The 14,350-nt window shown below is 41.4% G+C and overlaps 1 protein-coding gene across 4 annotated transcripts in view; it reads left to right on the forward strand.

The window, feature by feature from the left end:
- Window positions 1–14,350, forward strand: part of mcf2la (mcf.2 cell line derived transforming sequence-like a) — a 110,737-nt gene that overhangs the window by 56,212 nt on the left and 40,175 nt on the right. For all 4 annotated transcript variants that reach the window (XM_055644710.1, XM_055644711.1, XM_055644708.1 and 1 more), the window contains 8 exons: window positions 29–148; window positions 3,212–3,328; window positions 3,989–4,138; window positions 5,083–5,207; window positions 7,810–7,924; window positions 11,143–11,262; window positions 13,418–13,609; window positions 13,996–14,187. In XM_055644710.1, the coding sequence (XP_055500685.1) occupies window positions 29–148; window positions 3,212–3,328; window positions 3,989–4,138; window positions 5,083–5,207; window positions 7,810–7,924; window positions 11,143–11,262; window positions 13,418–13,609; window positions 13,996–14,187 (1,131 nt within the window). The remainder of the gene's footprint in view (window positions 1–28; window positions 149–3,211; window positions 3,329–3,988; window positions 4,139–5,082; window positions 5,208–7,809; window positions 7,925–11,142; window positions 11,263–13,417; window positions 13,610–13,995; window positions 14,188–14,350) is intronic.

The raw sequence follows: 14,350 nt of genomic DNA on the forward strand, positions 1-14,350 counted from the left end.
GTGACCTTCCCATTTTCTCTCATTCTAGGGATCATTTCCAGGGAATCTTCAATTAGTCTTCGTACTTCGTCCTTCAGGAATCTTTCAGCGAGCAATCTCTGACATTAACCTGAGATTCAACCGAGATGATTTTAAACTAAAGGCACCGGTAAGTGAGATGTCTCAAATCTGATTTTGATCTCGGATTTGTTGATTAAAGGTGTTATATCCAAACATTAACATCCGATTATTGGCTAACAACCTCTGAGACAAGGTCAGCTCACTGCTTACCAATGATGGCCCAGTGGTGTAGCTAGTGGAGTCACTGCTTCACAGTCCTAGCCACTCTGTAATGGAATGGGATGTAAGTTACTGGAGAGGATTTTGAGGGATAAGATATGTTTGCATTTGGTTACACGGGCTGATCTGGGATAGTCAACATAGTTTATATGTGGAGGATTCTGTCTTACGAATTTTATTGAGTTTTTTTGTAGAAGTAACCAAGAAGGTTGAAAAAAATATAAATAGATTTCAGCAAGGCCTTTGATAAGATTACACATGATAGGCTACTTTGGAAGGTTAGATTGCATGGGATCAAGGGAGAGCTAGCTAACTGGAATACAGAATTGGCTTCATAGAAGGAGGTAGTGGATGATTGTTTTTCTGACAGAACGCTTGTGACTAGTAATGTGCCTCAGGGATTTGTAGTGGGCACATTGAAGTTTGTTGTGTATATCAACAATTTGGATGAACTAGTAAGTTTGCAGATGGCACCAAAGTAGGTGATATTGTAATCAGTGAAAATGATTATCAAATAATACAGCAAGATTTTTATCATCTGGGCAAGTGGACTGAAGAATGGCTAATGATGTTTAATGCAGGTAAGTACGAGGTGTTGCATTTTTGGAAGTCAAACCAAAGCAGAACATTCACAGTGAAAGGAAGGGCCCTTGGGAGTGTTGCAGAGCAAATAGTTCTTGGAGTACAGTCACATAGTGGCATCACAGTAGATAGGATGGTCCAGAAGGTCGACGAAAATGTTCAACATGTTGAAAAATCAGCAGCGACCTGAAAGATGCTACAACTCTTTGGACAACAGAGGAGACTACTCACGACCATACAGGCGACACCCTGGCGACACATTAAAAGTAACTTTTGCCTAATTCTCCCTCCCAAAATTAGTCAAAATTAGTAATTCTAATATTTTTAATAAAGTAGGTCAAATTCGATCTGATTAATTAATACCCAATCAGTATACTCTCAATCATCAGCAAATGCCTGGGCATGTGCTATCAAGTGGCATTTAGTCCCAGTAACCTGCTCACTGGTGTCCAGTTTAGATTTCTCTCTGACCACTTGGCTTCTGACCTCATCACAGCTCGATTCAAATATGGACATTTAAGAGGGAAATAAGAAGGGCAAAAGGGCCATGAGATAACTTTGGAAGGTAAGGTAAAGGCGAATCCAAAGATACAATTGGATACAAAATTGGCTTGAAGGTAGATGACAAAGGGTGGTGCAGAGATACAAGTACGGTGAGGTACTGGTACATTGAAAATGTGTTCCTGTGATGTTGCTGCAAGAAGATTTTCATTGTATATGTACCTTATGTACGTGCTTTTGCCAAGAAACTCAACTTAATTTGACTGGTTATATTTCTGACTGGAGGCCTATAATAAGGACATGCCACAGGGATTAGTGTTGGGTGCACACTTGATTGGTATTTATATAAATGATTTGGATGAGAAAGTTGGTGGCATGTCAGATGACATTGCAATTGGCCGTATATGGAAAAGCGAAGGTGGTTATATAACTTTACAATGGGCCGAAGAATGAACATGAAGTGTCATTCAGAAGAATGTGAGGTGTTGCATTTTGGTTGCACTCTTAATTAGAATTTATTAATGGAAGGGAGCGGCGGTGCATGGAAATGGATGTGGAAACAGGAGAAAGCAGTTACAATGGTCTGACTGCTCTTAATGCCAGGATGCCATTTTCTGCTGTTTCCTGACTGTCAGTTGATAAGATTGAATGCCTGGTCAGGAGACCAACTGCGATGAGCAGAAAGGATCATGTATAGTTTATTGGCTAAGGCCTATAAAACATGGGGCTAGGTGGTGAGCACTCCTAATTCTCGCATAATTATTATGACCGTTGGCTATATTAGATTATTGCGTTATTTAGTCAGAATTAGTAATTAAAATATTCTGACCAACCAGTAGAGTGCAGTTTTGTTTACTTCTCACCTCCCTTCTCTTATATGCCCTCCTCCCATATCTTCCTTCCAGCCATGAACCTGCGATCACTCCTATTTTTGCTCCTATTTTCTCTTCAAGGTCAGTTGGTTTGTGATAGCCAGCACCTGCTCCCTTTGTCGCATGACTGCCGATGACCCAAATTCTCTTACTACTTCTCATGCCAGCTGTCACAAAGTGGTTCCATCTCCTAGGATATCATTTCTTTCCGAATACCAATCATCAAATAAATGCAAAACGTACACCCACTTTGTATGTTAATACACTCTCCTGTTTTCCTTTCTCTTCAAAGTACTCCAGCATTTTGGTGTCTCTGAAATTCTATGTGCATTGTTTGCATGACTTTCTATTTGAATCTTTCTAGGCAGAATTACCTCCGTCAAAGCATCAACACTGCATTGTCCGGATCTGTAACAATAGTTATCCTATGCCTGCTTTCTTATGATGAACTGTTCAAAAATAACATAGTATTCTAAATGTTGTAATGCCACTCAATCCTTGTATGCTCCAGAGTCATCTTCCAAGCTTTATAAACGTCACTGTTTCTTAGTTCAGAATATCCTTGCCTTGAGTCAGAGGGTTGGCGGTTCCAGTCCAGCTCCAGACAATCCAGAACAAAAATTTAGGCTGTTGTTCTTGGTAAATACCGATGGAATGCTATATTGTTGCAAGTGCTGTCCTTGATATGAAACATTAAACCGTACCTCTGTTTCCACTTACGATTTTAAATGAACTTGTGGAACCTTTTGAGAGAAGAGCAAGATTTCCCCAGTGCCCTGAACAATATTAATTCTTTATTTAAACTGGTGTTAAACTCTGACAAAGTTCAATATAAATAAACACGTCAAAGTTTGCTTCATTTAATTTCATCATGTATTTGCTGCTGTCTGAAAATATTGAATGTTTGTTTAATGATTGAATTGATTTAATTCCAATTTGAGTTTTTGGTGCTCTAATTGCAATTTCTTCCTTTGCAGGTCATAATGCTGAATTCAATCTCAGAATTACACAGCTACATCGACAAAACACAATTGACAGAGGAACTTGGGGGGACCCTGGAGTATTGCCACACTCAATGGTTTGGCCATCAGACTGTAAGTTCTCCTTCTAGCTTTCCTCCTAAAAAAAGTCTTGATGTACAAATCGAAGTATTGAAAGCGATCACTTGGAACACTGTAGCTGTACTATTTCTAGCCCAGCAAGCTTCCTTGGCAGAGTTGTCTCAGATATCCTGTCCAGATACCTGTTAGTTACCTGAAAGCCCAAAACCTGCTGGCGAGCCACCAGATTTTGTGAACAACAACATTGACCCAGGTGACATTCCCACCTAACCTTCCAACCTCCCCCCTGTATTTATTCTCATTCTCCACCCTACAAAATGTCTGTCCTTTGGTTATTTAGCACAGCTCTGTCAAGCCAAATGCTCAGCTTAGCTAAATGGAAATCAATGATGAACTGGACAAAGGACCTAACTTCTGCAACACAGTGGCATTAACCATTGTGATCCATGATCCATTGTGGAGAACATTCTTTGAGATAACTGGTAATGAAAATATGCAAATTTCAACAATATGTACAAAATAACTTTTCCGGACTGCATTTAGTCAGAAGTTAGAAGATTCTAATGTCTCAAAAGTTGCAATATTTGTGGCATGATTAATAAATTACCTGATTAGAAAATTACTTAATCTAGGCCCATCCTATTTTATCGTATTAATTTTAGTTCACATTTTCTATGTCTTTGGTTCCATTAGGCTATTGAGAGTTTTGCTGTCAAAGTGAAGGAAACCGCACAGGTGCTTCAGACATTTGGAACAGAACTTGCTGAATCTGAATTGCCAAATGATGTAACAGCAACTTTGCGTCTTGTAACAGTACACACAGAAAAGCGAGACAAGATGAAGGTAATGTGATAGACACAATGAGAATGAATGCACATGTAAGTTCCAAGGTGTATATAATGAGTAACTTACTGAACAAGGACTGCATTGTCAGCAGCCAAAGAGTCACGTGGCATGGAAATAAACCCTTTAGCCCAACTTGTCCATGCTGACCAAGGTGCCCCATCTGAACTAGTCCCACTTTCCTGCATTTGACCTATATCCCTATAAACCTTTCCCATTCATGTACCAATAGCTGAGCTAATTCTTAGCTAAGTTGAAACTGATGGTTTCATTTGCCTCTCATGCATTTTGTCCCATTGAAGTCATGCATGATGTTTGGCTGTTTTTAGCAGCCAGAATTATATTATACACACATATGCACATCTCCTTAATGTGTGTAGTGATTATTGGAAGAAACATGTCCATGCTGAACTACCCATAACAACTCCATTTGAACACATGAGAATGTAGAATGCAATCTGTCGAGATGTCTCTACTGTTTAATATTTGTTACTACAGACAGAAATGTGTACGAACATGTGAATTTAGAGCAGGAATAGTCCACTCAGTTCCTCAGACCTGCTCTGCCATTCAATGAGATCATAACTGGTCAAACTGTAAACTCAACTTTGTATTCTCATCTGCTCCCGGTAACCTTTCATCCCCTTGCTTTCATTGAATTTATCCATCTCAATAATATTTAAAACTTCTCCTTCCATCACCCTTTAAGGAGCCTCACAACCCTTTGAGAGGAAAAAAAAGTCTCATCTCTGGCTTAAATGTGTATTTTTAAATAGTGAACCTCTTTTCTGTTCTTCCAGAGGGGGAATCATTCTTTCCCCAATTACCCTATCAAGATCCCAGAAGATGTTATTTCTTCCCAATGTAAAGAAAGTGTATAATCTTAAAGTGGAATTCTTATTCTATTTGTGAATTTTAAATTCTCTGTTTCCTCTCTCCAAAAGAATGATATAAGCCAGACACGAAGCCAAGGTTATTGCCTCTTCTCCTGCATTCAGGAACCTGTGAACAGAAATCCAGGGCATCTGCTGAACATAGATGAACTGGATAATCGGAGCACAGTGGAACGGTGAGCTTTCATGGTCATTTCATTGACTCTTGCTCTTTCTGAAATGGGACAAAATGTCTAGGGTGAATCATAATCCCATCCTAAATTAGAGGATTGCTATGTCTTGCTCTTCTACTGTACTTTGAATGGCAGTCCTTTGAAAAGGCCACATGTGGCAATTCAGCTTTGACAGACACTGTTTCATGTGGCAGGTAGAGGCTGGAATATACGCTTATGTTAAGAGCGTCCAAAAATCACCACAGACTATTTTGCAATGTTGTAACAAAAATATACAGTAGATTAAATTGTGCCTGTTCAATGAGAAGAACAAGTGAATCTTGGAAATTATGCTCTCCATCCGAATCAAGTTGGAACAGAGTTGTGGCCTGTAAGTGAATTATTTATGCTATGTGTTTCCAACATTTTCTCTCTCTACGTTTCACAATGTTACTACAGTGCATTCAGAAAGTATTCAGACCCCTTCACTTTATCCACATTTTGTCATGTTACAGCCTCATTCTAAAATGGATTAAATTCATTTTTTTATCATTAATCTACACACCATACCCCAAAATAAAAATCCAAAAACAGATGTTTAGAAATTTTTGCAAAGTAATTAAAAAAAAATAATTGTAATATCGCATTTACATGAGTATCCAGACCCTTTACTCAGTACTTTGTCGAGGCACCGATTACAGCCTCGAGTCTTCTTGGGTAAGACACTACTAGCTTGGCACACCTGTATTTGGGTAATTTCTCCCATTCTTCTCTACAGGTCCTCTCAAGCTCTGTCAGGTTGAATGGGGAGCTATTTTCAGGTCCCTCCAGAGATGTTCGATCGGGTTCAAGTCCGAGCTCTGGCTGGGCCACTCAAGGACATTCACAGACTTGTCACAAAGCCACTCCTGTACTGGCTTGGCTGTGTGCTTAGGGTCGTTGTCCTGTTGGAAGGTGAACCTCCGCCCCAGCCTGAGGTCCAGAACACTCTGGAGCAGGTTTTCATCAAGGATCTCTCTGTACTTTGCGCCGTTCATCTTCCTCTCGATTCTGACTAGTCTCCCTGTTCCTGACGCTGAAAAACATCCCCACAGCATGATGCTGCCATCCACATGCTTCACGAAAGGTATGGTTTTGGCCAGGTGATGAGCAGTGCCTGGTTTCCTCCAGACGTGAGGTTTGGGTTTCAGGCCAAAGAGTTCAATCTTGGTTTCATCAGACCAGAGAATCTTGTTTCTCATGGCCTGAGAGTCCTTTAGGTGCTGTTTGACAAACTCCAAACGGGCTGTCAGGTGCCTTTTACTGAGAAGTGGCTTCTGTCTGGCCACTCTACCATAAAGGCCTGATTGATGGAGTGCTGCAGATATAGTTGTCCTTCTGGAAGGTTCGCCCATCTCCACGGAGGAACTCTGGAGCTCTGTCAGAGTGACCATCGGGTTCTTGGTCACCTCCCTGACCAAGGCCCTTCGCCCCCGATTGCCCAGTTTGGCCGGGCGGCCAGCTCTGTGAAGAGTCCTGGTGGTTCCAAAGTTCTTCCAATTATGAATGACGGAGGCCACTGTGCTCTTCGGGACCTGCAATGCTGCAGAAATTGTTTTATACCCTTCCCCAGATCTGTGTCTCAACACAATCCTGCCTCGGAGGTCTACGGACAATTCCTTTGTCTTCATGGCTTGGTTTTTGCTCTGACATGCACTGTCAACTGTGGGGCCTTATATAGACAGGTGTGTGCCATCCAAATCATGTCCAATCAATTTAATTTACCACTGGAGGACTCCAATCAAGTTGTAGAAACATCTCAAGGATAATCAATGGAAACAGGATGAACCGAGGCTCCGTTTTATTGAGAGCATTAGCTATAAGGAGAACTTGGGCAAACTTGGATTGTTTTCTCTGTAACATCCAAGTTTGAGTGGAGCCCTGCTAGAAGTACTTAAATTTATGAGGGGAATAGATGGTCAGAACCTTTTTCCAGCGTGGAGATATCATGGACCAGAGGGCATGGATTTAAAGTAAGAAAGGAAAAGTCTAAAGGAGATGTGCGGGGCAAGTTTGTTTAACAGAGAGGGATTGATGCCCGAAACCTGCTGCCAGGGCTGGTGGTGGAGCAGGTACAATAGTGGCATTTAATGGGTTTTTAGATGGGTGCATGGATATGCATCAAATATAGTTATATGGATCATGTGACGGCAGAGGAGATTAGTTTAACATAGCATCATACTCAGCGCTGACATTTTGGGCCAAAGGCCCTGTTCCTCTGTTGTATGTCATTGTTCCACGTTAAGAGTGAAAATCCACCTACTTGCCCCTCTTGCGATTTAATGACACGTTTTACATGGTAATGATCCTGTAGTTTCTGTTGTCCTACCTGGGAATCACTCCATGACAACAAAATATCAACCATGCAAATAGCAGTGAGTAACTCTGATAGGAAGACAGTTTTTCAGCTGCATATCTTCTCTGTGGTAAATTTAGGAATTGGATCATAAACTAAAGTGTGGATGTGGAGATATTTATCCATTTACACTTTGCAATACTGCCTTGCTGTGTGCTGCTAGTTATTTTCCACTGTTCAGTAGATTATGCCTTAGAAGAACATTGCCTTATATTTTCCTTCTATTTGCAGGTTGATTGCTCAATTAAATGAGACTGAAATGGCCTTTGATGAGTTTTGGGATAAGCACCAGCTGAAGCTTGAGCAGTGCTTGCAACTCCGACAGTTTGAGAAAGATTTCCGAGAGGTGAGTGCTGAGATTCCCATGCAGGAGAGAAGTAGGCGAGGCAGACCGCTTTAATAGCCTGATGGCTGTGGGGAAGTAGCTATTCCTGAACCTGGTCGTTGCAGTCTTCAGGCTCCTGTACCTTCTACCTGAAGGTAGCAGGGAGATGAGTGTGTGGCCAGGATGGTGTGGGTCCTTGATGATGCTGCCAGCCTTTTTGAGGCAGCGACTGCGATAGATCCCCTCGATGGAAGGGAGGTCAGAGCTGATGATGGACTGGGCAGTGTTTACGACTTTTTGTAGTCTTTTCCGCTCCAGGGCGCTCGAGTTGCCAAACCAAGCCACGATGCAACCAGTCAGCATGCTCTCTACTGTGCACCTGTGGAAGTTCGAGAGCGTCCTCCTTGACATACCGACTCTCCGTAGTATTCTCAGGAAGTAGAGGCGCTGATGTGCTTTCTTAATAATTGCATCAGTGTTCTTGGAACAGGAAAGATCTTCAGAGATATGCACGCCCAGGAATTAGAAGCTCTTGACCCTTTCCACCATTGATATAAACGGGACTGTGGGTCTCCATCCTACCCCTTCCAAAGTCCACAATCAGTTCCTTGGTTTTGCTGGTGTTGAGGGCCAGGTTATTGTGCTGGCACCATATGGACAGTCGCTCGATCTCTCTTCTATATTCTGACGTCCCCATCAGTGATACGTCCCACAACAGTGGTGTCGTCAGCGAACTTGATGATGGAGTTCGCACCATGACCGGCTATGCAGTCATGAGTATAGAGTGAGTACAGCAGGGGGCTGAGCACGCAGCCTTGAGGTGCTCCCGTGCTGATTGTTATCGAGTCTGACACATTTCCACCAATACGAACAGACTGTAGTCTGTGAATGAGGAAGTCGAGGATCCAATTGCAGAGGGATGCGCAGAGACCCAGTTCTTCGAGTTTGGTAACCAGCTTGGAGGGGATAATTGTATAAAAAATGCCGAGCTGTAATCAATGAATAACAGCTTGACATATGAGTTTTTGTTGTCCAAGTAGTCCATAGCGTAGTGGAGAGCCAGCGAGATCGCATTCACCGTTGACCTGTTGTGGCGGTAGGCGAACTGCAGTGAGTCCAGGGCTTTGTCGAGGTAGGAGTTGATTTGCACCATGATCAACCTCTTAAAGCACCATCACCACCGACGTTAGTCCCACTGGTCGATAGACATTGAGGCACGTCACCTTGCTCTTCTTGGGCACCGGTATAATTGATGCCCTTTTAAAGCAGGTGGGAACATCAGACCTCAGAAGTGAGAGGTTGAAAATGTCCGTCAAAACTCCAGCCAGTTGGTCCGCACAGGTTTTTAGAACACGACCAGGTATACCATCAGGTCCAGGCGCTTTGCGAGTGTTCACCCCTCTGAAGGTAGAGAAGACCGTAACTAGAGCATGTAGGGTTAAAGTAGTTTGGACAAAGATTAGAGGGCAGATGAGAAAACAAACGCAATGATTAGTGGAGTCTGCAAATTACTGCCTCAATTTTCAAACATACGTGGATAAGCACTTGAAATCCATAACCAATGAAGCTGAAGACTGGGGACTGTATGATTAATCTAAATAATCATCTGTTCCATGGGTTTCTATTATGCTAATAATCTCTTTAAATCAGCACGAGAGTTAACATTTGTACTCCACCACACAGGTTTGGTGGAATGATTGTGATGGATGATAGCAGATCCTCATCTGAGACTACCATGTGCTTATCACTACTGTGAATCTTGCAGCAACATACTAAGGCCTTTCATGGAATGCACGTGTTTCCAGGCACTCAACTACACAAAGCGCACTACCTGGATACATTGCACAACACTCATAAGTCTACTCCCATTCATTACTGGGCAAGGTGGCATATGACCATTGCCAGGAATAACTTTAATGCCTCTGGGAGCTACAGCAAGCCAGAGATAAGGGCACTTTATGGAACGTTATCAAACAGCATTTAACATCCAATCATGTAAGGCATTAGAATAAAGTTTAGGGAAGGATGTAGATTCTATGGCCTAGGCAGTTGAAAATCAAGGATGTTCAAATGGCCTAACGGGAGGAATATGGAGATGTAGGAGTGGAAAAGTGTGGAAATCTTGTGTTATAGGACTGAAGGAGATTACAGAACTAAAGAGGAATGAGGTCCAAGGTGGATTTGTAAACAAAAGGGCATGCATTTCAAATTGGAGTTTATGCTAGCCTGGAGACTCTGTGGCCATGGAGATGGTTGAATGGTAGATGGTGGGAGTTTGGAAGCTTGCAGAAGATTTCTGGAAAAGCTCTGTGTCAGGAAGAAGGTAAGCCACATGAGCATTAGAAATGTCAAGTCTCGTTAAGTGTCACATGAGCATTAGAAATGTCAAGTTAACTCTAGTTAACAAAGCCAGATATATGGTTTTCAGCCAGAGATAAGACCAGCCAGTGTGAAGAAAGGAGATGCTCCAGTGATCTTTGTAAGTTTTCTGGTGCATACTTGGTGAAGGATTGGATATGAGATAATCCCAATTTTCTGAATGGTCTGGTTCAACATCGGAAAAAGGTCCAACAATGAGGATAAAGTCTGTGCCGAGAAATCAGATTCTTGATGGGGACCAAGAAAAGTGGTTTAGGTCTTCCTCTCACAGTCAAATTCTATTTATCCCAAGATTATATATTGGACAAATAGCATGACAGAATGGCATGTATAGAGATGAGGTTTTGATGTTGAACTGGGATTTGTCAGCGTGCATTTAGAGTGTGTGGCAATTCCAATGATGTTCTGCGTGCAGCGTGCATGTTTGAAATAAGAGGGAGTAATGAAGCGGGAATGAGAAGGGAAGTTACTGTAAGCAATTTTCTAGCCGTGACCTATAGTCAGGAATGGAAACAGGCAGGAACAGTTGCCTTTTTCAGTCTCAAAGGTTAAGTGCTCATATAAACATGAGCATGTGGCACATCTTGCATAGTCATAGCTCTCAATCCATAGGGGATTCAGAAAAGAAAGAAACTGCAGAAACATTGAATTTAGATAATAGGATCTTGCTGGCCAGATTAGGCAAGCCTGTTCCACCTTTCACATGCCCCAAATAGGAAAATAAAGCTGCTTCTTCCCAACACTTATAACAAAATGAAATAATAGTTCTTTATTTAGAGATGTTCGGTATTAAAACACATGCTATACATCCGATTGGGGGGTCTTATTACACCTAATGCATCTCCTCCTTGCTGTTTTAGAGTAAGGCAGCTTTGGATATCATAACAGAACGGTACAGTATTTTCACAGATGTTGGAAACAGCTCGACTCATGTGGGCCACATAATCAGGGAACTTTGCAACCTTGAAGAAAAATCCCAGGTAATATATAATTGTCACAATTCTGTCAAAAAATGTTGAATAGAAATTGATACGATAATGAATGCACAATTCTATTATCATCTTCCATCAAACATTTGCAACGCTTGGACAGTCATAAATTCAGGAATGTGTTGTCTACTTTGAATTCAGGCTGGATGGGAGGCTGGGTATTGGCAGCCCAAGGGATCTGGTTTATTGAGATCCCAACTTCTCAAATTTGGGAATGGGTAGAGGAATAACCTTCCTCCTGAAAAGGACACAGCACAATCACCATAATTTCCACAGAAGAAAGCAAAAAAAGGCATGGGAAGCTAACTGCAAAATGCATCAATCTAAGTCTGATTTAAATTAGTGGTCCTTTATCAAGGGCAAGAAATTGCTTACATTACTTGATCACGACAGACATTAATGTGATCCCTAACCTCCTTCATCAAGACTCTTCCACCGTAGCAAATTACTTCTATCAAACAAGCCTATCATAGTCTATACATTTGCAGATGCTGCCAATCCTCAGAATTTGTGGACAGGTATTTTACATACAACAGTACAGCACAAGAACAGGCCCATCGGCCCACAATGTCTGTTTCAAACATGATGCATATAACCCATATCCCTCCATTCACTGCATGTCCATGTTTATCCAAAAGTATTTTTAATGCTACTAACCTACCTGCTTCAACCATCACACTTGGCAGAGTGTTCCAGGCACTCAGCTTCCTTGGTTTAAGAAATCTTGCTCTGCACATCTCCATTAAAGTTTGCTCCTCTCACCTTAAAGCTAAGTATTTAATTTTTCCATCCTGGGGAAAAGATTCTGACTGCCTACCCTATCCATGCCTCTCATAATTGTATATACTTCTATCAGGTCTACCTGCAACCTCCAGAGTATCAGAGAAAACAATCCAAGTCTGTCCAATCTCTGCCTGTTGCTAATACCCCCTAATCCTGGCATAATTCTTGTAAACCTTCTCTGCACCCTCTCCAAACCCTCCACATTTCCTATAATGGGCTACCAGAACTTCGCACAGTATTCCAAATGCGGCCTAACCAAAGTTCTATAAAGCTGCAGCATGACTTCCTAAACCTTATACTCTATCTACTTGTGTTGCCACTTTCAGGGAGTTATGGACTTGGACCCCCTCTATCATGTCATTAATTGTATGTTGTAAAAGTTTATTATTGTAAGAGTGCAATACCTCACACTTACTCGGATTAAACTCCATCTGCCATTTATTCGCCCATTTGTTAAAGCAGTTCTATATCCTGCTGTATACTTAGACGGCCTTCCTCACAGTCCATGACCCCAGCAATCTTGGTGTCATCTGTAAACTTACTAACCAACCCATCTACATTTATGTCCAAGTCATTTATATGCATCGCAAACAGTGGCAGTTCATGTCTCCGAAGTGAAGTCGAATAGAATGCACATGACCATATTAATTTATAGTGTGGGGAAAGAATACAGGAGTCACTGATGTGGCTCAAGCACCAGGGACATCCCACTGAGAGCAAAGTGAAATTATCAAGGACTCAGTGTGCATGCACTAGAAATAACACTTTAAAGATCTCTTTGATCATGATACTGTCCTTTACATGAACTCCTTATTCCATTTCGCAGCAAACTACTCAATTCAGTCTTGCAGCTGCCCCTGAATGACAAGCAGTTGAAAAGGCCACACACCAACATAGAAACAGCAAGGCCTTGTTATCCTTGATGAAGATCTAAAATGGTGGATAAGCGTTTTTTTTCAGATTATTTAATTAATTGATTTAAAAACCCCCCTACTCCCACGATGAGATTTGAATTCATGTCTTTGCAAGAAGCCCTTGGTACTAGGAGTTAATTGCTCTGTGAAAGTAAAGGTCTGCCAGATGCATCAATTAGGAATAGAACTAAGATACTCGGCACAGTGTTCTATTATGGTTGATCTGACTGGAACCCCAGCACTGCATTTATGTATATTGACAGTCATCTTCTTGATTATGAAGTATCTATCTCTGCTTTAAAACAAACATTTGCTTTTGAAATAGATGTGAACAAATTATATATATTTTTTAAATTGTGTTTTCCTAATTACTGATGCACTGATAGATCATTTAGGGCAAAACATCAAATTAATTACTCTAGGAATATAAATTGTTTCTGTTGTATCAGGAAGCACTGGACAGAGCAGAGGCCTTGACTGTCCAGGGAGATAAGCTGATAGAGGATAATCATTATGCTCTGGATACAATAATCCCCAAATGCAACGAACTGAGAGGTGTCTGCGACAATCTAGTGAATGGAATAAAAATTAAGAAGGAATTGCTTAATCAATCAATGGAGTTGCACACGAGGCTGGAACAGGTATGATCATCAATGTACTACAATAAAATTATAAATGGTATGCAACCCTAGCATTGAGTTTAAGACTAAACACTTATGTTGATAACTTTTGCAAATAGCACTCACCCCTGTTTGGCTCACTGGCAAATATCATTCAGAAACAGTTTTCCACATCATTCAGGTGAAATATTCAAAAATAATAAATAAAGGTGCACATTCTTAACACCCTGCTTGACAAAGCATATGAACTTTGAGGAAATAATATGAAAACATTTTCTACAATAGTAGTCTGTGGAAGAGGTTTGCTGGCAAGATGCTCCACTGTAACTGAGACAAATCCTACCAGTTATCTCTGGTTATTGGCAAGGCTTAAGCTGAGAGCTCCTTTCTCCCCCTTTGTTCCACAGGCCATGCAGTGGTGTGACTCTGGGATTTACCTACTGGCTTCGCAACCTGTTGATAAATGTCAGTCCCAAGATGGGGCAGAGGCTGCCTTGCAGGAGATCGAAAGATATTTGGATACTGCCACAGGCCCGAAGATGGAGGATCTGGCTAGCATTCGCACCAAGTATGCAGCAATCCTTGGAGACGATCTCATGGTAATTATCTGGTGATGTTGGACACTACAGAGAGACACCGTGATGCTGACTTGTTTTATATCTGTAAATTATATCGATTCCTGTTAAGCAATGAAAACATTTGTTAACTGGGGTGCAAATTATAATCTAAAAAAAACAATGGCGGTTTTGGATTAAGGAGGAT

This window comes from Leucoraja erinacea, chromosome 13, assembly GCF_028641065.1.
Source record: "Leucoraja erinacea ecotype New England chromosome 13, Leri_hhj_1, whole genome shotgun sequence".
Lineage (NCBI taxonomy): Eukaryota > Metazoa > Chordata > Chondrichthyes > Rajiformes > Rajidae > Leucoraja > Leucoraja erinaceus.